The sequence below is a fragment of the Podarcis filfolensis genome (genome assembly GCF_964270895.1).
Source record: "Podarcis filfolensis genome assembly, chromosome: 4".
NCBI classification, from domain to species: domain Eukaryota; kingdom Metazoa; phylum Chordata; class Lepidosauria; order Squamata; family Lacertidae; genus Podarcis; species Podarcis filfolensis.
Window position 1 is genome coordinate 24,947,063 of NC_139607.1, and position 27,681 is coordinate 24,974,743.

At 41.3% G+C, this 27,681-nt stretch overlaps 1 protein-coding gene across 2 annotated transcripts in view; it reads right to left on the minus strand.

The window, feature by feature from the left end:
- Positions 1-587: 587 nt before the first annotated feature.
- EFNB2 (ephrin B2) overlaps positions 588-27,681 on the minus strand; it is a 56,770-nt gene continuing 29,676 nt past the window's right edge. Inside the window, exons 3-5 of one of the 2 annotated variants that reach the window (XM_083610981.1) lie at positions 7,447-7,539; positions 6,562-6,675; positions 588-4,391 (exon numbers count right to left, since the gene is read on the minus strand). In XM_083610981.1, coding sequence (XP_083467107.1) covers positions 4,009-4,391; positions 6,562-6,675; positions 7,447-7,539 — 590 coding nt within the window. In that variant the 3' untranslated portion in view covers positions 588-4,008. The remainder of the gene's footprint in view (positions 4,392-6,561; positions 6,676-7,446; positions 7,540-27,681) is intronic. The other variant, XM_083610982.1, reaches the window with a different exon arrangement.

Here is a 27,681-nt window from a genome sequence, read left to right on the forward strand (position 1 = left end):
ACATGGTGCAAGACTGCTTGCTTTATAAATATGGCTTAAAAGGCATGCCATCATAAGGTGGTTGCCACCATGAGAGATGTTGCAAACTTGATTACAATGATGGAATCAATAGGATGCCATAAGTAACCATCAACCAAATACAGCAGCAGGGAATCTCAGGTCATGGAGCCAAATATAGCTTTCCTGAGCCTCATTTTCCAGCCCAGGCACACCCTACCAGAGTTCTCATTGGCCCTGCTCTGTATCAACCTTGACTGCTCTTGCCTGGTTGGAATGTGTCCCTGAACTATGATAAAGCCTGTGGCTTGGTTGGGTGTAGCACCTGACTTTTGCACAGCTAGAATGCAGTGTACTGTACAAAAAGGAATATAAAATCCATCGCCCTGCTCAGGACACCCACAGGCCAGGCTGTGCTTGCATGCAGAACTTGTAAATTTGATCACAATGGAATGTAACACTCTTGCTGGCAAAGGTTCCTTCCTCCTGGCTGGGGTGTGGAACTGGGTGTCTCCAAACTCCCCAGTGGATATGGCCCAAACTGAAGTGGGTGAAGGGGGGGAACCAAATAAGATCCGTAGAAGGCATTGTTTCCATAGGAAAAAAATATTTTATTTTTTAAAGAACAAATTCAGTTTGAAACAGATGTGGAATGTGAATTTTCATAGATTTCATTTTCTGGAAAGGGGCTAACTGCAATGTAGAACAAAAGCAGATTTCAAATCTATGACACTCTAGGTTTTTTAAAAAAAGAGAGAAAAAAATTATTTATAACTCAAGCATAATACTGTGTTACTTACAAACTGGACAAAGGAATTCTTAAATAAATATTCATGGTACACAATTACAGCACAAATATGCAGCAATTTGGCAACCTTTTTTATACCTTATCTTTTTTTTCTGGATACTGTGCAAAGGGGGAATGATACGGCCTTTAAACAAGCTGTAGCTAAATACATAGCAAAAGTCAGATTTTATACAAAACATCTCGCTTAGACTTTATTAAAAAACCAATGTTGCTCTATATACACAATCTGGTTAAGAAAAGATGTTTATTCTCGTTTCCATGTGTATTTTTATTTTATATTTATTTAAAAAGGTGAATAAGGCTACTGTAACACCCCAAATCCATATACAGTAAATCTTGAACTTATTTACAGCATCTTCACTCTTTAGACATGATGGTGTAAATTTCAAAAAGTTAGGTGATTCAAGGGGTAACACAAGCAAGGCATTTACAGTAACTTTTCAAAGCTGAACCAAACACCAACTAAAAGGAACAGTTGGTAAGATTGTCATTATTCTGCACAAGACACAACACAGATACACAGGGCTCTTCTTTTCTTTGTTCCTCACCCCCCTAAAACTGGTTGCAGGTTGTTGCTTCTTCTTCTCCTTCTCCACTGATTCATCCAATATTTCCCCCTCGAAAAGTTTAGTACATGATCAGAATGTAACCAACTAAACATACTCTCGATTAAAACAAAAACCAAAAAAAAACAGGCCCATCTATTAACTCTCCTCCCCCCCCAAATCAAATCTTAATGACTTACAAGAAAAAATCTTTCATGGATGGATTCACAGAAAGGAAGGCTTTAGGAAAGAACTACATCTGTATTGTAGCTGGTTACCATGGTAACCTCCCACAGAACCATGATTCTCTTCCACCCTCCCTTCCTCTTTGCTTCTCCTTGGACCAACATCATTTTCAGGTTCAGGAAATACAGAGAGTAATCATTTCTATGACAGTACTTTTTTTTTTTTTTTGCACGTGCTCAGTGGAGGTTTGAGAACCTTAAAATGCTGTAGTTACATGTTCTTTCCAGTCCAGAAAGTGAATCGTTGCTATGGTAACAGGACTATGTGAAAAGACATCTATTTTGCATAGCACATAAAAAAGTAGATCTCCTCCACCCTCCCCCAGGGTATAAGAGGTGGGAAGGAGGACAAGCAACCATGCTTCAAGCAGAAACTCTAAACTGAAACTCTCCGTATTTTGTGACCAGCTGAATGGACTCCATCTTGTAAGGCAAAGGGGCGGGAACAAAACAGGGACATAACACAGAAAAAAGAAAGAAAAAGAAAACCCACATCAGAACATCAGGTTGTTAAATACATGATGCAGTTACGCCAATTCTGTGGTATTTTGGGGCTTGTCTCTCCTAGTCTACGAGTTATGCAAGACAGCTTAGAGGGCTTTGTTATTTTCTCAGTATTGTTCTTTTTTGGAGTGAAGCTATTTCCGCCCCCCCCCTCCCCCAAGAAGGCTTGCCCAGTCATTTTGCTTTAGCGCTGACAATTTAAGATTGGATGCATTGCCACAGATGAACTTCACATCTTCTGGTGTAGAGTCTGTGCAATCTCTCTCTAGATATATATATATATAGATATATATATTAGTAATCATAACAAAATCTGCTACTTTATATTCCTTGGGTTCTATACACCTACTATAAATAAGTCATACCTTACATCTCCCTCTCGTGTGTCTAAATGTATTGCATCTTTACGGACTGTAAGCAGTTTACCATATGTGCTTTAACTCTGAAAGAGAATACCCCAGATAGCAGCAGTGTCGGGCGTACAGGACTCCCTTGCAAATGCACTGCCAGAAACAAGGCTTGATTGGAGGAAAAATAAAATCCTGATTAATATTCAGAGATGTGAATGCTTTTTTTTTTTTAAGTGATGGAATTATAGCCCTCTTGACTGTTAAGCATGTGATTTTTCTATGTCAGATGTTGCTGTTTTCTTAAACAAAATTTCCCCTGTCCTGCGATTAATTAAAATGTGATAAGCATAGCAGCGGAGTCTGCTTTTTTATTTTTTCAACAAAAAGAAAGGAAGGAAGGAAAGAAAGAAAAAGAAATGTCATTTGAAGCAGACCGAGATTTTGCTACAGCTAGTTCAAAGCTGTACATCTTATTGCTGGCACAGTAAGTACCCCAGCAGTCCTGCCCTCATATATCACTATTGTCTTGTCTCCCAGGCACGTCCATTTACTTACACTCTTTGTCCTACTTTAAAGGGAGAGAACTATTCTCTCCCGCACATTGCTATTGGAGAACAACCTTGGCATCCTTCAAATGCAGACCCCATTCAGCTGCTTGTGTTGCTGTGTGTTCCAACTTGCTTCCTAGAACTCCAGATATCAAAAGTGCTGTGCTGCCTAAATTGTCTGGCTTGGCCCAGTTGATATTCCAGAGGCAACGACAGTTGATCAGCCCTTCCTCCTCATATTCTTGGCTCTGCTGACAAGCTAGCTTCGGGACGGAAGATTCCTTTATTAAGCAAGCCCGGTTCTACCCTCCCCTCCCCACCCATCCCAAAAGCACTAATCATTCAAGTGAGGCTGCTACCACAAACGGATGGTGTATGGAATGGCAAAAATAAAAGAATAATAATTGTATGCTTTCCAGTAGTGATGTAGGTTGAGGAGTGTGAATGAATGCTTGTGTGGAGAATGCTACCCGACTGAAGTTAAATGCATCAGGGACTGAATAAAAGCAAGAAGGATGATTAAAAAGTCTTACTTAAAAGCAGGTCTGTATGACAAATCCGCAAGCTCTTAAGAGTACACACAAAGTCACAGGGCTGCGTTTCAAGCTTGATGACTTCCGACTCCCTCCCCAAACGCCTAAAAACCATTAGCATCCGTGAGTTGCTCCATCTTCCCTGGGCTTTTCGTACGTGTCTGGATGCCAGCAGCACATGGCTTCGGAGGTGATGAACGTACAGCAATGGGGGCAGGTATCTTCTATGCAAATCCTTCCAGCTTCCAAGTAAATGCTTGTTCACCAAGGCAGGAATTCTACAGACTAGGGAAGCTGTCCATCTCAACGTGGCTCTCTTGTCACAGGGTGGGGCTTGCCGTTCCCTCCGCTGCGCCTGGTCCAGTAACCAGCGCAGGGGCTCATCACAACCCCCCACCCCACCCCACCCCCCCGCGTCACGGATAGCATTTTGACCAGAGAGAGAGAGCTTCAAAAAAGGTACCGCGCTGAGTGTTCATCAGACCTTGTAATAAATGTTTGCTGGGCTCTGAGGGGGCATTTCTTGAACGATGTACACTGGGTGTCCATAGTCGCCGCTGACTTTTTCATAGTGTGGGCAAAAGACACTATCTGCAGTCCTCAGAGGAATGATAATGTCACTGGGTTCAGACCCATTGTTGTTCCCACTGCGTTTGGGGGTGGCTAATGTACTAAGTGACAGTGTCGTCGTGTGCTGGGGAGAATGCTTCCTGTGTCTCCGCCGATACTTCAACAATAGAACCACCAGAGTTATGATGATGATGAGGAATATGATGGACCCTGAAGCTATCCCTGCGAATAAGGCCACCTCTGAACCAAGGATACTGGAATGTCCAGCCTTGCTTCCATCTGAGTTGGGACCTAGGGATAAAGTTGGAAGGAAGGGGCAGAGGGGAGAGACAGAGCGAGAGAGAGCTAAGTTCAAAACGATCATTGTCCCATCACCAGTTTGCAGCACTGAAAGACTTGACTGTTGACTGAACTTTTGACAAACCAATTACCCCGCAAGACATCTAGGAACAACCAGCCACAAGTCAGCCATTCACATTCGGCAAGACGCTTGTGTCTGTTTCTCTCACTTTTATGTTGCTCCCAAACCACACTGTGTTCTTTTCATCTATCATCACCCATCAGCAGCAAGGACTGGCACTGACAAGGCAGCCTTTGATGCACACCATGTCTTAACAGATGTTGGTCAGCTCAAAGCAGCTAATAGGGATAAAAACGGGGGTGGGGGAGGAAATTCTCAAGACTCACTGTTCCCCTGCCACTTTCTTTTTCAAACACTAATTTGGACTAAACTTTGCCATTGTGCGCTTAACCTCTGTCTGCAGATGCATCTGTGTTGCCAGGTGGAAAGCAGGTTGAAATGCTAAGAGACCCCAATAGATATTGCTTCATTTTGTTGTCTGTGTTTTTTTAAACTACGGTTTAGTTAAAACAGGGCAGGTGGGAACAGCCTCAGACGGATGCCTCAGAGGGTCTAGCCTCATCCTGGGTCAATCAGCTCACACAGATCTACTAGGGCAGAGATGGGCACCTGCCCTGCCCTTCTGTGTAGAATCCAGTGGAGCAGTTTAGCCCACTAGATCTACAGAGGCCAGCAGGGATGAGTGCTGGTCATAGCTGGTAGCAAGGGGGCTTTGCTGGGAACAAGATTCCCACGTACCTGCAGCTAGAATAGCGGTAACAAGGATGCAAACTGATCTGGAGCTCACACAGCAAGCATGTTTTAAATTAAATCAAATTTGGTGCTTTGTCGCTGAGAAAACATTTAATAGGTTTTCTTGCAACTTGATGCCTATTTTCAAGAGAAAATATTGCTGTGGAGGCTAAATTTGGGTAGAAAAATCCTCCCTTAGCACAAAATTGCTGATGCCTGCTCAAGTAACTGACGAGCAAAAGATTTAATGGCATGATGGCAAATAATGGTGAGCAGGTTAAGGAGTTATTAAAAAAAACAAAAACCAACGATGGCACTGAAGCCAATTGACTGTGAGTCAGTGTAGTCTGAGATTCTTCTCCTCACTGACTTCCCCTCACTATTCTTCCTCATTCAAGTGAAATAAAGATAAGAAACTGGTCTTACAGTGGTGGCCCATGCGGTGGTTTGCGAGGCGAAAGAGATGGCAATAGCGGACAAGGGGACTTCCTACCAATGCAAGGCAGACATGGGATGACACAGACAGAACTATGCAATCCCATGGCTGTCTTGAGATGTTTGCCCAGCCATAGGTGGGGGTGGCTGATGTCATCGTGATGGCCATACCCCTTGCACAACGTTTATGCAATATCCCATACCTCTACTGCCACCTTCAGAGAAGTAAGAGCAGAAAGGTTGCTCCCCCTCCATAGATGTGCTGCTGCTGGATACATTTCACCCCGTGAACCACCTCAATGGCTGCTACTGCTATTTTTGTCATTCTGACATTTAAGATAAATACTCGTCTTATACTCATCCAAGAATCAGCTCAGTCATTATATATTGCTTAGATGAGTTATTCAGGGTGCCAATGTGATCCGCCAGAGGATGACAGCAGTAATTATACATGTTTTAAAGCAAGCCTGATAAGTGCTAATGATAAACTCTTCATAAATACTGCCAGAAGGCAATGGCTACAATCTAGTGCTCAGTTAAGGATCCTTTAGTTGACTTCAATTAGGCTTGAGTCAAGTGTGCTTAACCATGAACTGGATTGCAACCAATGACCACCAACTCATCTCTTCTGGTAAGCTTGTTATAACTACTTCGATTCCTGCCTCTCTCTCTCTCCCCTTCTTTTTGAAGTCAGCAGTATTTCCAGATGGAACCATTCCATTTCTATGAAATGCAAATGAAGAGGCTTACTTCTGCAGAAGTCATGATCTTTGACCTCTCACACACTGGTACGCATGCTTCCTCCTCCCTATGCAAATGCTTGCTTTTATTGTTTCTTATTATTTAATAAACCCTTAACGATGGGAGATAAAATGTATAAGAAATAGCCTTTAAAAATCACCTCCTTCAAAATCTAAAAGCTCTCCTGTTTACCTGCATGATCCTTTACAAAGGGACTTGTTGTAGAGCTTTTCCCGTTGGTACCAGCTTCCTGTTCCGGGCGTTTAGTTGGATCAGCATTATTTGGGGACCCACCAGAATTGGGAACTGAAACAACACAAATGATTCACTACAAACTAACAATAATGTGCTTTATAAGCTGGTTATCAATTTTCACGAGGCATGAATGGCTTTGAACAGAAGATCCTTTATGCAGGAATACAAGAAGATATGAGAATGTAATTTTCTCCTTTAAAGCAAGCAAGAGAGAAAAAGCTATAGAGTTATTTCAGAGATTTAGATTGTGAAGCTAGTGGCAGAAAATGAAGGGGATTCCTGAAATTGGCAGGAAAACCTTTGCAGATGACATTTCAGCATAGCAGGCAAGTTGATTGACTACTAAACCAACCTCTAATTAGAAAGAATAGGTTTTTTTCTGCACAATAGGTTATCTGTATATGAGAAAAGGACAATGAACAAAACCCTCTCTTCTTTAGGGAGGATTTGCCACAAGCAAATGAAGGGAGCATTAGCCCCCTTTCCTTTTCATTTGTTTTAAATAATTCTGAGCTCTGAAACTGTGCTTTAATGTTCAGAACGCAAGCAAGAATAACTGCAGCACATGTTGTTCATGGGTGACCTTTCTTTCCAAGGAGAGCTCTCCAATGAAGAGATCTTATTGCATTAACTCTCTTCCTGTACAATCTGTCAGTAACTTAGGTGCAGAAAATAGGCTTTGCCTTCAGAATCCAAAGAAAGGCAGACTAATATAGACTCCGCTGTTTCATGCTGCTTCACCTTATTAGCAGAAGCTGAGACACTCAATGGGGCCCAGGGGCTGATCAAAGTTGTTTGATGAAAAACACAGATGGTCTTTACCTTGTCCAACTTTCATTAGGATCTTCATGGCTTTTGTCTGACACACCCCTCCCTCCTGGTTATCCAGGCCTTCCAGTGATCCATTAGATGTTGCTGATTGAAAAAAACAAAAACACAAGAGTGAAAAATTTCAGGATGCCACCAGGTGAAGTTACACAAAGCAAGAGTACCTGAAAATAGATGTTATCTGTTCAAATTCACTCCTGCTGTTCAGGTTTACCCAGAAAAAGTTGTGAAACGCTTGACAGCCAGGCAAACAGAGCAGGCTGTGTTGTATACCTAAAGCTGGAACGCATTATCGGGTTTCTAACTTATCCAGGCACTTTTCTTTCATGAACAATTGGCTGTCTTGTTATTATGCCACTGGTTGAAAGAGTAGACAGTTCTCCACACCTACACCTACACTGCCCTGAAAAACTGGGAGTTGGCTGGAAAGAAAAGAGAGTGCTGCCAGCCTCAGCAGAGCAAGTAACTTGCATTCCTCTCAAGCCAGAGAGTCCTACCGATTGGAAAAAAACACAACTCAGAATTTGCAGTTGCTCATTTGTGTACTTCAGTACCTGTACGCGTATATCACTTGGACTAAACCCATCTGCATCTACAGTGGTGCCTCGGGTTAAGTACTTAATTTGTCCTGGAGGTCCGTTCTTAACCTGAAACTGTTCTTAACCTGAAGCACCACTTTAGCTAATGGGGCCTCCCGCTGCCACCGTGCCGCCGTAGCACGATTTCTGTTCTCATCCTGAAGTAATGTTCTTAACCCAAGGTACTATTTCTGGGTTAGCGGAGTCTGTAACCTGAAGCGTATGTAACCTGAAGCGTATGTAACCCGAGGTACAACTGTATTTCCATTTCTGCCTTCACCTGAAGGGCAGGGAAACTGGCCCAGGTTGCTTTATGAACTCCCAAGACTACGTTTTCAACAAACTGATGCACAAACTCAAGCAAAAACAGACAAAATGAAGACTCAAAGGCAGATTTTCATTTCTGCTTCCTTAGCTTGCCTAACTCATCAGGGAGATATTCTACCTATCCATCTCCCCTTAAGGGCAAATAGAATTTGGCAAAAATCCCACTGCAGCAAATTCTCTTCCCAGAGACCAATGCACACTCCCAAATTCTAGGGGAAGTTGCTGATCAGCTGAGAGCCAAAAGGGAGGGGAAGATGTCACTGGCAAATTGCTCAAGAAAGCTGCAAGAAGAGTGGGATTTGACTGGGGGGGGGGCTGGGTTAGCTCTTGGTATTTTAATTATCAAGTTGCAAGGCAGGGATACTCTGAAGGCAGGAATGGGCTGAATGGAACCTGCAGTTCCCCATTTTAATTCATGGGACTTCGAGAACGGACATTATTTATCTATCGCAAGGATTTTGAAGTGGCAAACAATATTTCATGCACTGAGCAGAAATAGCTGCACAGACTATCTATCTTGATGAATAACGCCATGACAACTTTTAATATTACTAACTGATTATAGCCCTAATAAATCTGGTATCAACATTATTGGGGGTTTCCCCCCAGTACTTTCTCCTACCCTAGTGCTCTATAGCCTTTCCAAGGCACATTTGCAACAACATCTGGTAACTTACTAAAATATTAAAGGAAAGGGAAAGGCCATGAAAGTCCTTGCAGGGGGTTTCCATGAAGAAAAAGCAATTAAGCGGCACTTCTGGTACTAAGAAGAATCTCCTTTTCATCTAATTTAGATATGGCCCCATAACTCTTTCTTTTTCTTAGAAAGATGTACCTTATATACATTCCTGAGTTCCTTCATACTCCCGGACCCCCTTTCACTAAGTATCTTCCCAGCCCCATGTTGATATTTTTCTTTCTCTAATCTTCTCACTAGCTGCAAAAACTATGAATCTTTTCCTTCCCTTTGATCTAGTTCCTGCTTTTGTTCTATTTCGCCCTCCTTGTGGGTGTAACATAATTCCTCACTACATGAACTTCCTTCTCGCAGCTCCCTCTCATATTATCCTTGTAGCTGAGCTTGCCCAGGCATCCTGGGCTAATTCTGGCTTTCCATCTCACACAAATGTTAGCTGGCCAAATTTCACCTCTCCGTTTTCTGACTCCTTGCATGTGCATTTTTAAAGTGAGAAATTTGGCTTGGGAAAATTGTGCACATCTGCGGGGCCAAGCTCGGAAAATAATGGAGATGTATAGCTTTGTTTTGTTGAGATCTTTTTATCCCCCTCAGAGAAAAGAAAAATCAATACTAAGAACCAGTTTGGGACATAAATCAAATGCATCTTTTGCTGTGTGGTTTTTTTTTTATGACCTCTTTGTTTCTGTCCTTGTAATCTGTACACTGGCCAACAGCATACAGAAATACTGAAATAGAGCTTCGGTAGAGAAAATAGCAAATAAACAGTGACCATCTTGCTCTTAATACTAAGCTTCAGGAATTCAGCTAAACTGCCTTTAGCTGCCTTTTGCAGATTAAAACATAATAGAGTCAGACTGCAGTCGGTGTCTTTCTACACTGTAAAAAAAAGAGAGAGACCATCTTGTTTAACCCATGATCTAGGCAATGGCAATGCAACCTAAACAATTCACAGCTTAACCTCTGTATGACACAGCAAAGAACGCTGCAGAAGACGAAATCTCAAAACTAGTGTAACAAAAGGAATATGGGAGTTGTTATACCGCTGCGCTCCTAAAGGATCCCTGCATGCCTTACTTCTTTAGAATCAAAGTTGCAATGCTGATTTCGCCTAAGTCCCTGATGGCCCTGAGGAACACTAGGTTCATGAGGACTGTTGAACATTTGTTGGCAAATGAGGATGCAGTGAAAAGGCTTTGTGCTGACTATTAAGCAACAGAAAATCTCTTGTTGCTGCAGCCAATAGCTCCCTTTCGGAGTTAAGTTTTCTCTGGGTAATCGAGATATTGATAATTTGGCTTGAAATAAAAACCAGGCACCTATACCTCCTGCATTCCTCATTTGCCTGCTTTTTATGGTAGTGCCGTTTTGGCATGCACTGCAGCGTCAAAAAACCACCAGGCAAGGGAGGCATTTGGATTTTTCCCCCAGTCATCAACTTGTCTTGGACAGCATTTGCCTGGGATGAAACTCTTGTGTGTTGTTTGGAGCTCCTGATAGCTGGTGAAAAAGGAGTTTATAAACAACAAGAGAAAACGCCAAGATAGTTTGACCTTATTAAAATATAACTGTCATATTCTGAAACATTAATTCCTTTCAGCTAAATATATAGATTTTTTTTGTTTAAGTGACTCCAACATAGCCCTAACGCAGCTGAGAGGCCATTCTCCAATGAAGGCTTAAAGGACATATCAACAAGGGCATTAAATGTCTCTGAAAGAAGAACAGAACAGCAACAAGGAGCTCTTGACTCCACTGAGCTAAAACTAAGTCCAGCGCCACCCAATGGCCCAAGCTAGGACCACTAACCACATCCGTATAAATGAAACCATTACTTCACCACAGGGCAGCTGACAGTCATCACACGGTCTAATGTTGACACCATAATAAAAACCGAACTATCACAGTAACTTGTCAAATGAATTCCCCTCCCCCTCTCAAATTGCAGTTACTTAGGAACAGAACAGTGGTTTGTCCTCCTTTTGCTGGTATCACCCAGCAAACTAAAGAAGCTGAACTCAGGCTCCCAACATGGATGAAAAGGTCTAGCTTGCCTTTCTATGAAATTGGAGCCATTTCTAGTCCATGTAAGGAAACAGTAAGGTTTTCACTGACATAAAAACAAATACATCTCTCCATGTTTAAATCTCTCTCTCTCTCTCTCTCTATATATATATATATAAATCATAAAGTTGGAAGGGATCCTAAGGATCATCTAGTCCAACCCTCGGAAATGCAATAATGTGCAACTGTCCCTTATGGGGATTGAACCTGCAACCTTGGCATTATCAGCACCACGCTCCAACCAACTGACCTATCCATCCATATCTCTTACCTCAATCTCAATATTGTTTACTCAACAAACTTGTTACGCAGAAAACCACAACTGGAAGCCCATTTGAATCAGTGAATAATGAACACTAAAGAAAATAAATAATTCAGAATAATAATAAAGCTGAAGACAAAAAAGGTTGTTTTCCCATTATTGTCTCCTACACAATTTGTTTGTGACTGACTCTGCCAAGGCCAGTCTCATATCACTGTGACTGATACGGTTTCTGCTCTCGGAACATGATCTGAAGTTTCTTTTTTATACTGTTTGTATTCTAGATAGTTGGATACAGTTGTGCCGGCCTGGAGTGCTTCGTTTTCAGGCAGATAGCTGGGATATAAATTTTAAATAAATAAATACCAGTCCACTGAGGACTTTACGAACCTGCTGCTTTTGCTGGCCATGTAAGTTAGCAAAACTGGCCACATATGTACTCACTAGGCTGCATTTTGCTTGGTGAGTTCGGATTTCTGCAGGCTGAGATATTCCCCCTGCTGCTTTTATGTTGGTTTTAGTTGCAGTGCTTGTGTTGTGACCTTGGCTGTCTTGATTTAAAATTGGTTTTGGTATTTTTATCATTTAAATTTTGTGCTTGCTTTTTTATTTCTGTAAATCGCCCAGAGATAGAGACAAAACATCAATGTCATGAATAAACTAGTGTAACATGTTTTTGTCACTGTTATGTTATTTTATCTCAATATTCCAACTTGTATAGTATACACTGAACTTACAGGAATTATATTTCTATAAAGAAAGCAGGGCGTGCATGATTATTCCTTGTTTTTGTTTTTTTTAAAATACACAATTAAAAAACACAATTAAAAATCTGAGGGCAATGCAGAGCAATTCTAAAATACTATTCTAAACATGGTTTCAAGCTCAAGGAACATTTTACTTGGCTGAAAAAGTCTGGCCTTCAAAGGGTAATCTTACATTAAAAGCACTGAAAATCCTATAAACCAAGTTTTGATTCGTCATATTTATACGCTTCAAAAACTATGCCACCCCTGCTTATAGAATGAAGTGGGCTCACTCTAAATGCAGAGGAAAAGAAATCAGTGAGACAGACAGACAAGAAAGTTTCTGGGTTATGATTTCCATACAGTCCCCATGGAGCGCAAGTAATATTACATTTTAATACATCTTCATTTGATTGTTATTACTCTGCCTCCCGGGAGGCTAAGCCACTGCCTGGATCTTGGCTGTTTTCAACCCATCAAGTTAGTAACATTGCTCTAATCAGATGGAGAATTAAGCTGCTGGATTTGTGCCTGGATACAGCCTTTCATTCACTAAGAGATTAGAAATAAAGCAAAGACACACACAAAATCAAGACACATGCCCCTCTTCCAAACAGAATGCAAAATTGCTTTTTAAAAGCAAGAGGAATGTACTGCAGTGAAACCACAGGTCCTAGGCATCAGCTGCCGATTGTATTTTTAAGCACTGGGTGATGGTGTCCACTTCAACCACAATCCCTCCCCCTTTTAAAATTTAATATTAAATGTTTTGGGCTAAGCTAGCATAACTCAAGCAATCAGTTAAGATTCGATGTTAAAAAAAATGGAGGATCTATTTATTTGCACTACCCTATAAAAGCAGCCCTGTAAAACCACTATGTACAACTGAATAAGAAAAAATACTGATGCCTTGAAATGCAATTTAATTGCTTTAAATTTTGTACTGGTCTCTGTGTGCATGCCCCTCTTCCCCTCCATTTTATTTTCAGCCTTGTGAGAGAGCTTAAGTTGACCCATCACCCACTGAGTTCCATAGCTGAGTGAGGATATGAACCCAAGTCCTTGTCCAATACTATAACTACTGCACTCTAGATATCACACACTCCCAGATGAGTAAATGGGACGTGGTTTTCCAGGTCCACACTCCTACACGAGTCACATGACACGCACAAGATCATAGCCTTGAAAGGTGCTTTTTTTCCCAGGAAGAGATTGCGGCACCCAAAAATGCTCACTGTGCGAAACAAACAAACAATGGAATGTCCCACTTTTATCAGAGCTGTTGGATTTCAAATACCATCCAAAAGCATTCATGGTACTTTATCTATATATTTGGTTGGTTTAGTTCCACAAGCTGCTTCTCGATAATTGTTGTGAGGATATAAACCTATTATTGGCAGTGGTGGGATAACAAAGCTTAAAACTTTAACCACCTACTACCCTAAACACACACACACACACACACAGGGTGGTGGTGGTAATGTGTCTTGGCCTAAGAACTAAGGTTTTTAAGCAGTGGCGTAGCGTGGGGGGTGCAGGGGGGCCGGCCGCACCGGGCGCAACATCTGGGGGTTAGGGCAAATCCACGGGTTAGGGGGCGCAAATTACTTGCCTTGCCCCGGGTGCTGACAACCCACGCTACGCCACTGTTTTTAAGAGAGCTGGCAGTGCTTTGAATGGTGCTGTCTCCTCCTATAGTCCTCTTTATCAGATCAATCAGGTTTTTGGAAACTGTTTACACAGAGGTATAGCTTCTCTGAGCTTAGTACATATGTGAGTAAGAGCAGCTAGGACAAAAGTTACCATGCCAAGGAACCTGCTGCAAGGTCAACAAAGTCTTCTCCTGGGAGAGCCAACTCTAGCTGTTATCCTCAACCCACCTCATCTTACTGTCTTCCGCATCATTACAACCGAGCGGCATGTCATCCAAAGAACTGTCAAGGCTCCTCTAGATAGTTAAAGCCCTATTTTCAAGAATTTAGGTTCTTAAAAATTAAGGTTCTTAAAAGCTAAGGCAACCTGCAAATGTGGGCTATTATCCAAATTTCAGCAAATGCTATCCTTAAAAGACAGATCAGTAAAAAAAGGGGGCAGGAATCCTAAGGGGGGGGATCACCAAAGCTTTAGATACAGTTATAGCAAAAAGAACTATTCTTGATGCAAAGCTGTGCTTGATCTAATGTGAATTCACAGGATTACTGAGTACATGGTCTTAACAAAAAATAGAAGTGTGTGTGCTTGCCATGGGATTGCATGTCTATAACGTAGCTGCTGCCAGTTGCTTTTACCTTCATTAAATGCTTTCCTTGGTAAAGCATCAAGTAATTACTTCTTCTTACACATGTGTTATCTAATTTTACAAGACAGATTTAAAAATACCCAGAACCACACAGACTGAAAAACTACAAATCAAGGTGCTTGTTTCTGGAACAACTAGAAACTGCACATAAACCAGCTGTGGTGATCTGAGCACAGTGTTTTTTTAATTAAATGGTATTAAAGTTGCTTTTTTTCTTACACCAATCCTCTGATCCCAGAGCTTCGAGAGCCTGGAAGATGCAGAAGAAACTCATTTTAAGCACATTGAGTTGCTCCATTGCTGTGCTTGTTGATCCATGTCAAATTTACGCTGGGGAAGGAGCGCTTTTCCTTGTTTGTTTAACTAACAAAAATAAGCAACACGCCATTTTAAATTATACTGAATCCTGAATTCAAAGTGCTTTCTAATGGTATCACGAGGTAAGCAACACAGGTCTTGCTGCTCATAAAGAAGACATTTCTACTGCTGATTTAACATTATGCACATGCAACCAGGGAGCTGAGGACCAGAGGACTCATTCCTTCCATGCAGAAGGTCCAGACAATTCACATATTTCCATACTTCTGAGACCATCAGTACAAGGGATGCCCGTGCCAGGGACCCCCTCCAGCTGATGCCCTACCACCACCTACAAGCCCACCCAACAATCACCTACTTCTCCATGCCCTTTGTCATGTGTGTCACATGTTTTCTTAAGACTGTAAACATGACAAGACCAGTGATCATGAGCCCTCTTCTCCTGAATAGCCCCCTCCCACCCACCTTCACTCTGAGAACTGGGTTTCCATGTGTACATTGCAGTCCATGCCGGGATCCTCCACACGACAGGGGGAGCCCATTTTAGTCAAGCAGAACCATCCTGGCCCTCCATTACATGAAGAAATGCATGCAGTGTTCATTGGAAAAGGGTTACGGTTGCAAGCACAGGACGTCTCTCAGCTAACAGTTTTCTCCCCTTGAATCTCAAGATGCTCATTCAGTGGCACGAGGCCAGGCAGGGAGACCAGAACATGGTAGCTTATTTCTTCTGGGTGTCTTGGGTGCAACTATTTGTATAGGGTGTCACTAATTCAAGTTAGAGCTCCACAGCTCATACCCCCAGGTCCACAATGGTCTCACTAGTTTTTTGTGTGTTTTTTTACAGCCAAACCTTGTTGTTGTTTTTTTATGGAGACTCACCCCAGGAAAAGGGCTGTACAGTGGTACCTCTGGTTGTGAATGGGATCCGTTCCGGAAGTCCAGCCAGATCCTGAGGTTTTTGCAACCGGAGGAGAAGCGGTAGACCGCTTCTGCACATGCACGCATGGCGGTAGACTGCTTCTGCGCATGCGCACGGCGGTAGACCACTTCTGCACATGCGGCGAAACACTTCCAGGCTTGCCACTTTCACAACCCAAAGTTTACGTTACCCAAGGGTAACGTAACGTAACGTAAGCTGAAGTGCTACTGTATTTGTTTTCTGCTCTACACAATAACCAGCTTCCACAAATGTTAGCAAAGCCTGCACAGCAATGACACCTGTTAGCTTAATCTATTGTGCAGCCTTTTTCTTGCCCTCCATATGGTCCCCTAAATGCCACACATACACACACAATTTAAAAAATTTTTTAAATAATAATAATAATTGGAAGTCTACTTTATGAAGAGTGATAATTTGCACAATCCAAATGTTCCATTGCAGCTAAGAGTTTTCTTGTTGTTTCGGTTAGTGTGTTCTATCAGGAATTGCTCCTGGGAATGTTTTCACAGCCTTTTGAGATGGGAAGAAAAACCAGAATTGTGCTCATAACAAGAGATAGTGCTGCAAAACTCCCACGAGAGTCAACACCAAAGTTCTCTGATCCCACAATGCACGTGGAAGCAAGTAGCTTTGCTGAAAAGAAGGTCAATCCCCTTTTTAGAAGTGGAGCAGCAGAAGTGGAGCAGCAGAATAAAAGCAGAATGTTCCGCCGATTCCAGTGGAAATGTACTCTTTCGTCTTTGTAAATTCAAAGCATTTAAAAAAAATAATTAATTTACTTTTAAAACCTGACCAAATCTCTGTCAATCTACCTTTTCTCCCGTACTGTCTCACCACTGCGCACAACTTGGTATTGATGCCCATATCCCCCCCCTTTTTTGCAGATATAGGACAGCGAGTATGTCACTGCTCACCAATAAGTATCACAGGCCCTAGCAATCTGCAAATACTCATGCAGACTCTGCTCATACTGCTTTCACAAATGCAAGCACGACTAAGAAGAGGGGAAAGGAGAATCACATTTCCCCAAAGGAATTTCCTTTCTTTTAAATGCTGGAAAAGATACATTATCCAGGGAAAAAACAATGAAAAAGGAATGGAGGGAAGGCACTAGGCTTAAGGGGAAAGGAATCTGGATTTCCCCTAAACTTGTATGTTTCTCACCTGGAAAGGCCTTTATTGGCACAATGAAGCATTTACTTTTGGGTAGAGACATCCAAACCCAGCAGATACACCTCCTTATCCGAAGCTTACTGCTCATTTTAGCCAAGCTGAGTACAGCTGAAGGGCCTCAAGGTTCACAGGGGATCTGCAGGGCTTTGGATCAAGAAAACTCAATGCTGCGAGCACTATGACCTGAAACACCTCTTTTCCAGGACTCTTGTTGCCTCCTGCCACAGTGGGAGCTTACCACCCTATCAGGTACAGCTAAGGTACCCTGGTGGAGGCACCACCCAAACCACCACCCATAGAGGATGCTACGCACCATTGTTCCCTGATATCACCATCAAGGGCTGGTGTCTAAAATAGACAGCGTAGAAACAACACAGGACAGGAAATAGAGAATAAGATGGGCAAAGATGTTGGTTGCAGCTCGGGCTGACGATGCAAAGGTTAAGCCAAAGCCATACAGGAAAGGGTGGCATTTATCAAAACGGCATTATCAACCTGCTCCCACAATATATCTGTTCTGAACATCTTATACCTGACTTAAGTTTTCTGTGCAACAAACACTGCCTTTGAATATATTTGAGTCACACTGACACAATAAAAAGGAATCATCAAGCTTCTGTTTCTTTCTTTCTTTCTTTCTTTCTTTCTTTCTTTCTTTCTTTCTCTTTCTTTCTTTCTTTCTCTTTCTCTTTCTCTTTCTCTCTCCCCCCCTCTCTCTCTGTAGGACCAATACCACAGTTTATGCGCTGAAATCCGCTATATATGTTTTCTATAAACAAACCAATGGAAAAACCTGCCATTTCTACATGCCGTTTCTTCATACTAGAGAGAGTTCTCTCTTTATATATTTATATACCTCAAGCTTGGAAAGAGTCCAAGAAATACTTCCTAACCCTATGATATTTTCTTAAACCTTCAGCTGAGCAAAAAATGGATAAAACAAATTCGTATTTGAGTTACACCAATTGTTCTAAATGATGCATGGGTTTGCCCATGGGAAAATGGCTGCCTTAAGGGAGCCTGGGAAGATATTATCTGTCCACAGATTTGCCCTCAATGATTTCCATCTGCATCCCCTTAAATCTTCTACAGTTTTTTGCTAAAGCTCTCCCCTCCTTTCCCCCTCTTAATAAAAAGGTTAGAATAAAAAGTTCCTGTGGGGAGGGGGTGTGTGGAAAAAAATATCGCAAACTCCTTGTGTGCAGTCTACTGTCACTAATTGCATGCAATGATATTAATGACCCAGTAATTGCTGTAAGAGTGGCACTGGAGTGGAAAACATCATCTTGAGGCAGGGTTCATCTCTAGGTGGTAGGACATCACCATTGACAGAGTTAATGCCTAGTGACATTTTAGAATATAACACTACAGATGAGAAAATGTGCCACTCGCACGGCTCTAATGGCTTAGATGGACATGACGTTATTTGCAGTGACCGCAAGAGAGTCCAGCAGTAACCCCAATGCAGTGACACAGTAAGGGTTTGCCCTACAGATGAACCTCATTCCTTTCAGGGGAGATATTCTCTACTATAACAATCTAGTGCAATTTTCCACATGTTTGCTTCAATAAAAGAATACCTTCATCTCCCGCTTTTACTTCTAGCAAAAACAGAAGCAAGCTTTATTGCAGAACACAAAAAGCTATTTAGATCCTCTGGCCATTGTCTATCACACACACAAAAATGATTTGGCATTTTAAGTCTCCAGGTCAGTTACGGAGCCTATCAAGAAAGATAACACAGTTATTTTTCCTTGCTTAACAATAAGCAACCTCCTTGTAATATTAAATAATATAAACATATTATTATTTAAATATTACAAGGAGGTTGCTTATTGTTTTCATGCTTTGTAAATGAAATTTCGAAAAGCAATAAACAAGTAAAAGAGAGAAGTTTAGAACAGCTGTGGTTTTACGGGTATGTACTGAAGAGGTTTATGCCCAGAGTTAGAAACATATTTTGATTAAGACTGATTTCAAAGGAATCAGAATTCAGTGGTATTTTGAATTTTGACCTCACTTCCCCACTCAAGTAGAGCAAAAACTCTACCCCCAGTTTGCTTCAGAGAATAATATTAAAACAGGCTTATAAACTGGTACATGGATTACTGAATATGCATCAATACTTTTGCCTTTATTATTAAGTCTTCATAGGAAAATGAACAATTAACAAAAATCAAGTTTCTTGCATACAAAAGGCAACACTGAGCAGCAAAGCTTACCCTGCCAAGCATCTAAACCTTCATGACAACCCACTAGTTCATAATCTTCTGAAATTTAGTAGAATTGGCTATGAACAATGCAACCTATGTATATTGCCTATCAAGCAGATAAGCAAAGTTTTATCAGTATGCTCTATACTGTCATATCCTTAAATATTTTAGGCAGAAATCACTGCCCCGGTAATAAATTTGGCTTCCTGCTACATAATCAAATGCTGAAAACGCACACAAAACACTTTTTGAGTTTGCAGAAAAAAGCGATAAAACTTCAGCCCTCAAAAGCAACAAGGGCAACATGCAAGCGGGCACCATCTTCCACACATTGGAAGCAGCACCCAGAAAGGTGCTATGTGACAGTTTCTGTTTACAGGACTCCCTCTGCCTTCGCCGGTGGGGAGGGGAGTATAGGAGAGCTACCTCTTTCTCCCAGGAGAAAGAGACAGCTCACTCGCCCCTCATTCCCCAAGAAAGAGGCAGCTCGCCTGCCCCCTGCACTGGGGACGGAGCAGTGAAGTGCAAGAGACGGGGACTTCTTTGAACACAAGCAGGAAAAAGATCGGCGCTGCTCAGCTGGGGAGCGTGAAGCCTGCCGCTCTCCAACTGGGGGAGCGCCCATGTTTCTCTGGTTTGCACACAAGCAGGAGAAGGATCGGGGCTCCTTCAGATGGGGGTGGGGGGAGCACTTTAACGGAGCCTCCATCCTGCCACTGGCAAGTAGCAGAGGGACTCTGCAGCGGTGTCGATTTCACCAGCGATATACCGCTGAGTGAAGCAGTCATCACAGACTGCCCCTCATATCAGTCCGGGGCGATATATCGTTATATCGCCCAGGCCTAATTACACTTTAACAAAATATAATCGATGCATCGTTTTTATGCAGAAAATGATTCAGTACACTGCTGCAAGTTGTGTCCCTTGATATTTTGAGTTGGCAACTATTGAAGCCTTTAAAAGGTTCCTACAAAATAACATTTTTATAAAAAATGGCACTTCACTCATTTTTTTCAGTCATTTCTACCATGGTGCAGAAATAAGGGGGGGGGGAGAATACATCGGTGCTCATTTTGGAATAAGAATAATACTCATTATTTTTGGCACAAGATTCCAATCTCTGTTAAATTAAACATAAATGAAATACATCAAGGCAAAAATTATATCTAAAACTTGCAGGTGGAAATCTATAAATGGGTTTTGCTGTATGTGGGGCTTGCTCCGATACCAATATTCATAATAGCACCATATCATCCCATATGTACACACACACACATATAAAACTTCTGCTTGCCCATATCTATGTAAAGAAACATTAAGCACATTTCCAAAACGTATTATGTTGCTCATTTAAATTTATTCTTGCTCTTCTTTAATGGGCCTACTCTTTAGCAGGATGCAAATGACTCCCTTTGATTTAATGAGAGTTCTTCAAATCCCATAGCAAGAGGGAAAGGGCCTTAGGGCACTCATTTTGCAGAGTTTTACACCAGTAGTTAACTTTACACATGGGAGTAGTCCTACTTAAGTCACAGAGATGCTTTATATACATAAAATTAAACCTCTGTGTGTGTAAGCCTTTGTAACACAGTGGCTTAAGTTATTTATTTTGTTTAAAGCATTTTAGTTCATTTAATGCTAATCTACATAATGAATATATAAAAGCTCCTTAAGCAGAGAAATGGCTTTCTCCTTTGTGGCATCATTTTATCCTTGGCATTGTTAAATCATTTACAAAGCAGAGCGTGTGGGTGGGGGAATGCTATAAATAAACAGAAGCTGGAAATATTCAACTACATATGATAAAATATTAAAAACCCTTTCAAGTCTGAGCAATTCCTAAATAATAATTCTTCCTTTCTAAGCAGTCACTCCTTGTTTCCTGTCTCCTTTCATATCTAGTACACATTAGCGAGTTTGGAGAAGGGGGGTTCATTTTTCGCTCAGTGGTTCCCACCTATTAAGAAGCAAAGCCATCCTGTCCTCTTATTTGCCACACTTGGGAATGAAGCAAGGGGTACTTACATATTCCTGCTGTACTACCATTCCAGCTAGTTTTAAATGAGATGAGCAGCCAGCACTCTGCCTAGATAATGGCACCTTAATATGAACAAAGGCAATCTACAGCAGCTCCGTTCAGTTTATAGGACCTATGTGGTTTGGGAAGGCAGACCCAGCAGACTGAACCTCCATTAGCCTCACCAGCTTTGTACAGGAATCTGAATCTCTGCAAATGTTGGGGGGGGGTACCTAGTAATTTTATTTGTGAAAATTATATTTAATTCCACCACAGCTGAACAAGAGTCCCTTTAAAAGGCTCATAATAACTGACCACCTTATATCATCTTACAGTTAAGAGGGGCTGAAGGTAATTTGTTTATTCTTTTGGAAGACGTAGGTAGGAGAAAGAGAGCAAGGAATGCAATTTGCCAACCAAAGGTGGCTTTCAAGATAAGAGTTTCTCTACTGCATGGAGGGCAGGCTATAGCCACAAATGTTCCGTTTCTGAAGGTAAACACAACTTTATTCTTTTAAAAATAAGGATGATAATAATGCAGCTGTGAAAAAAACAAATCAGCTCAGTCTATTAAAACAAAACAAGGCTTACTGAGAGAGGGTGTTGTTGAGCAACTGTTCTATCTTCAGAAACCAGTAATAACTTTTATTCATATATATATATATACACACACACAGAGAGAGAGAGAGAGAGAGAGAGAGAGAGAGAGAGAGAGAGATTGTTCTTTATATATTGCAAAAAGAAGCGGAACTGTAGTTTCTTTGTTATGCCTCAATCCAAAAATGTGTCTTTATGTGTTTATATTACTTTACGCCACCCAGACCTGAAAGGGAGGTATATACATATTTTTATAAATAAAACTCAGGGACAGGATGAACCACCATTCCTAAGATTGTCTCAAAAGAAAACTCATTTTTTCAGATAAATTTTAAAAAGAAAAGAAAACTGAGAGCATGCAGAAGCTTTATCATTTGACATAGTGCACACCTCCTTCGACCACAGTAGATCCCCTGATATAGTGAACAAAATGACCAAGTGACTGTGTTTTGCTCTGAGCTTGGCTGCTTCTATTTTTGCCACAAGCCTTTCCCAGTTTTTTTTGTTTTTTAACTGGCCTGCTTTCCTGATGTGTGGCTGTTCAGATGCTTAGCAAACACAAGCGGCATATGAATAAAATGTTGTCTGTTAGCTTTGTTTTGCAAAAGCGTGTTTTCTATTGCACAAATGTAATTTAGGAACTGACCAAATAACAATATATGTGTCGTATGGGGGTGGAGACATCAAGCAGTGAACCGAAGACTGTCCGCTAGGAAACAAAACAACTTTATGGCCAGTTGAAAATTCCATCCATTAAATAACTTGACTTTAACAAGAGACACAAAACACTCTTTTTTAATACAGGCCACGTTGATTACACCCGTCGGCTTGATCCTAGGCATGTTTTATCGGAAGTTGCTCAGAGTTTAGTGGGACCAGCAGACATAAGAATTTATTCCATCCAGGAGGATTTTCTGCTGTTGCTGCAAGTTCTGCATTGTGCATAACCTTTGTTTTTCTTTCTGTTAATCTTAGTCAGAAGGCAGTTACAAAAATGGGTCACTTGAAAAAGTTGGCAAAAAAGAAGAAGGAAAGCCATATATATTCTATTTGGCTAGCAAAGCCAATGGTTATCTTAAGAGTATGCAGATGGCAGCTCCAGATGTTAAACCATGGTGATGAAGCACTAGGTCCCTCTTTCAAATGCCGTATCAGAAGTAAATATATATTCTTGAGTGACTGTTATCACTGCTCTTACATACTATGGAACCCACATGAAATTATGTCTCCAACCCAAGAAAGGTTCATTTATTATGGTTTGGACTAGATCAACATAGTAATGAGAGAGCAAATGAGAGAGCTAATTAAGACCCATAATCAGCTGCCCATGGGTCCTTTGTGTGGAAGGGTGGAACATAATTTTAATAACTAAGCAAACTGGAGCCTGGTCTAGAGATGTGGTTTTGTCAAACTATCTGAGAAACTGAACAGGAAAATCCAAGGAACAACTTCTGTTCTAGCAACCTGTCAATAATCCCACTGCTTGACAATATCCCAAACAAACTGTGTTTTCTCACAAGCCCAAATTGATTTGTATCTATTACTTCACAATGGGGTTGGAGTACCTGTGGCCCCCCAGATGTTGCTTGACTGCAACTCTCATCACCCGTGACCACTGGGCCATGTTGGCTGGAGCCAATGGGAGTTGGAGTACAACAACATCTGGAGGACCTACAAATTAAGATAATCAACCTGGCCTTCAATTCATTTTTGCAAGGCAATTCATTTAGTAATATTCATTCCTGGCTGTGTGACTAAGTGGAAGGCTCTGTGTTAAAGGGTATGACATGTGTTAAGTAACCCTGTAAATTCTTCTGTTGAGGTACTAAGACCAGCAAGATTTTTCTTAAAGCATTGAATTGGACACTCATAATCCCAGCCACATTATACAAATAGTTGATACTGATTTATCCACACAGAAAACTCTCTACACTTTTCTGTATTATGATGATGATGATGATGATGATGATGTCTTTCCACAATTGTTTGCATCAAATGTGGCATAAATCAGTAAAGGCATTTATGATATGCTAGATCAGCCTTTTGCAACCTTGGGGTCCCCAGATGTTTGGACTACAGTTCCCATCATCCCTGACCACTGGTCCTGTTAGCTAGGGATCATGGGAGTTGTAGGCCAAAACATCTGGAGGGCCACAGGTTGGGGATGCCTGGACTAAAGGCTGGACTAGACAAATGACTATTTTAATCTCTGCCAGAAAAATGGTATGTAAGTAGTGAGTCATTAATTTAAGTAAAAGGGAACAAGAATAGGGAATCAGAACTACTCGGCTGAAAGATTTTGGCTCTCCCCAGTTGTGAACTAGTGTTGGCAGTTCTATCCCAGTTTCTATCCCAGCTAGGCGACATAAGAACTGTAACTTTATGAATTGATCCTTAAGCTCCCCCACTTCCTCTCCGCCTCCCATCCCATTTTTCTTACGTGTTGTGTCTTTTAGAGTCTAAGCGTGATGGCAAGGACTGTCACTTATGATCATCTTGACTATTCTGAGGGGTTTTTTGGATAAAGAATTGGACAATTAAAAAAAAAAAGCAGATTTCAAAATAACCCTCCACCTCGACTGCAATTTGTATTGTGATGGAAGAGCTGCCCAGTTTTCAGGCTGGTGGAAAGTTGAGCAGGAAATGACCTCTGCTTCTTTCTTCCTTGGGTCCTGATTAGCTCAAGGTCCCAGAGGAATTCTGTGCTTCCTGTTCCCAGGTTCTCTTCCATTGGGGGGGGGACAGGCATCACAACAAGAGAAAGGGCCCCCATGAAAACAATAATTAAAGAGATAATCTATCCTAAAGTAAAGACTAATTCTGTACTGATTTAAGAAAATGATGATGATGATGATGATGATGATGAAAGGTTGATTCCATGCACAAGCAACTCAGATATGCTTTCAACAGCTATTTATGTTTAGATATGGTCTTTTATCCCATGTTTGTGGGGTTTTTCTCGCACCTGAATTACACCACAGGCGGAGCAGAGGCGTCAAGCCACAGAATGGGCTTGGAAACAGACTGAATTAAGGTAAATTAGTCTGAACAGGTTCTGTGAACATCTGAGCAAGTTAAGTAGTCACTCCTACAAAATAAATGTGCAGAGGATGGAACAACACACCAATTCCATTACTCATCCTCATTCCTGTCTTTCTTCTCATCTAGTGTCCACATCCTTTTTCTCCAAAGAATGAACAAGTGGTGGGGAAGCCACATTTCCCTCAGAAGCTCCCAGCATTACTTCGCTTCAGCCACATGTTTGTATCTGACGCCTACAAACAATTACTTCATGTATTTGTCGGATAAAGAAAGCTTTTGCATACTAATTCTCTGGTTGAAAAATGTATTCATTAAAAATACAAAAAAAGTTGTTGCTTTTGTCTGAGCACAGTTCATAATAGGTTTGGGGCTTTTCTTTCCTCAAGGGAAAAGGGCTGAAGTTCAGTGACAGAGCGTGAGCACCACATGAGGAAAGTCCCAGTGTCTAGATGAACCAATGATTTGACTCTGTGCAAGACAGCCTCCTAAGGGGAAGCAGTACCTGCTGTTCCCCAGTCACATACCCTTCATGGCAAGAACAATTATGGCTGACAATCCAAATATTAAAAGTCCTATTCTAATACAGGATCATAACTGGACATCTGGAGGAGTTGAGAAATGGAGGGAACTTCTACCATGTTGGTGTCCTGTTTTTGTGAAGAAAATATATGCCTCGCTAAGTTCCAGCTTTGGTCACAGGTGATCTGAAACCAGACCTTTAAGGCAATCATACATAGCGTCCTGTCAAGACGTTCCTATTTCAAGTAATATGTCTTCCTGAGGCATTATGATAAATCTCATACCATATCCAAGGCACCAGGCTGAAGGGACAGTGAATTCTGTAACCCCTAAAGAATGTCCTAATCCTCCCGGAAATGTAATGTCTATTATACCTTATTGCCATAATGAAATAATTATACAAAAATGAAGAAAATGAGTCCTACTTATGGATTTACTCTGAGGGATTACTGACACAGATACGACAAAGCTGACAGTCTACCATGAAGTTCCGTTTGTGTCCATAACTCTCAAGTCATAATTAAAATGGTGCCATTTATGTCACAGTTGGCCTACTGTGGAGAATTAATCCCCCTAGCATTAGATAACTGAAATATTTCATCCTCAGAACCAGCTATTTGAGCACAGACAGACGTTTTTATGTTGCACTTTTTCATCAGGCCTACTGGCAACTGTCTCTGCTTTCGGCGCTGCACTTCTTGCTCAAGCAAAATAGAAATTCCCTTCCGCGTTTCTGCAAAAAGTCACAGGCAACAGCAGGGAGTACTTCTGCATTTCTACCCACCAAGACAGCGCAGCGCATTTTTACAACATAATCTTACAACCCAGCAAATTGCATTTTTAAATATTCCACAATCGTTATTTCATCAACTCTCTGATTGCTGCAGGTTTTAATTACACTAAAGTTGCTGCGACTATTTTCCTGTTTCTTATTTATAAATGAATCTACTAGAAACAAGGAGAATGAATGTAACTTTGAAATACCGGTAGCTACTTACTTTCATTGCTATTCCCCATGCCCAATTTTCTCTATTTTTCAGTTATTATGAATATTTGAAGTGTTCAGATTTGTAGGATCCACAGCCTCTAAGCTCAACCTCTGCTCTGGAATGCTGGCAGTAGCTACCTGCCCACCAGACCAACCTCAGGGGTTTCACTATGGCAGTTATTTGCCATGCTGTTTTCCCCGGGCAAAGGCTGGCAGAGAGGCAGCTATGGGCCGAAATTAGGTTTGATGAGGCCCTAAACCATGGGTAGGCAAACTAAGGCCCAGGGCCCAGATCTGGCCCAATCGCCTTCTAAATCCAGCCCGTGGATTGTCCAGGAATCAGCGTGTTTTTACATGAGTAGAATCTGTCCTTTTATTTAAAATGCATATCTGGGTTATTTGTGGGGCCTGCCTGGTGTTTTTAGATGAGTAGAATGTGTACTTTTATTTAAAATGCATCTCTGGGTTATTTGTGGAGCATAGGAATTCGTTCATTATAATTTTTTCAAAATATAGTCCGGCCCCCCACAAGGTCTGAGGGACAGTGGACCGGCCCCTGCTGAAAAAGTTTGCTGACCCCTGCCCTAAGCTGCTGGAGGTAATGGGGCCCTTTAGATGTCCAGCTGTCCTTTGTCAACAACAAATTGTCGCTGCTTTTTGTGTTGAATATATGCTATATGGTAATTTATAGACCTAATAGGTATCTAAAGCCATTTGCACATAACAAAATATGTATTTTATCAAAGTACTTGTTGAACTGAAATACAATTAAGAAGAAGTCTATTAATAGTGAAATACAATTAAGAAGAAGTATAGTAATAGTGAAATAATTTAATATTAGATAACAGGTACAACAGCTTGACCTACATTCAACTGTGCTGCACTGCAGTGTGCAGCTGCATGCTACATGTTTCCATGCAACCAGTCCATGCAGAATGTAGGCATCCTATATAAATAAATGAGCAAACCAGTGATATCTTAGGGAGCAGGCTAGCAGGCGGGGTCCATTACTTACATCATAGGAGCCTACACAACACAAAACACTGTTGCTGTATGCAGGCTTTATTTTATTTGCTTTTTATCTTATTTTTTTCCTTTAATTTTTGGGGGGGCCCCCCAAGAGAGTGGGGCCCTAAGATATAGCTTGTTTAGCTTATATGTAAATCCGGCACTGATTCTAACCCTCCGAGACATCAGCAGAGAAGGACTGTTAAGACTGCACTCAAAGATGAGGCCATAATTTGGAGCTTTGTTTAACTTTCACTATGGGTCCTGTAAGCAAAACAACAGAGAGGGGAAATGAGAGCACGTTGGTGCTGTAATTCAGTGCCCACCTATCTGGTAATATCCTACTGATATCAGTGAATTAACCTTCAAGTAAGTGTACATTTCAATTTTTAGCTATTTCCAACTGCATCTTAAATGAATATTCGCTTTTTAAAAAAG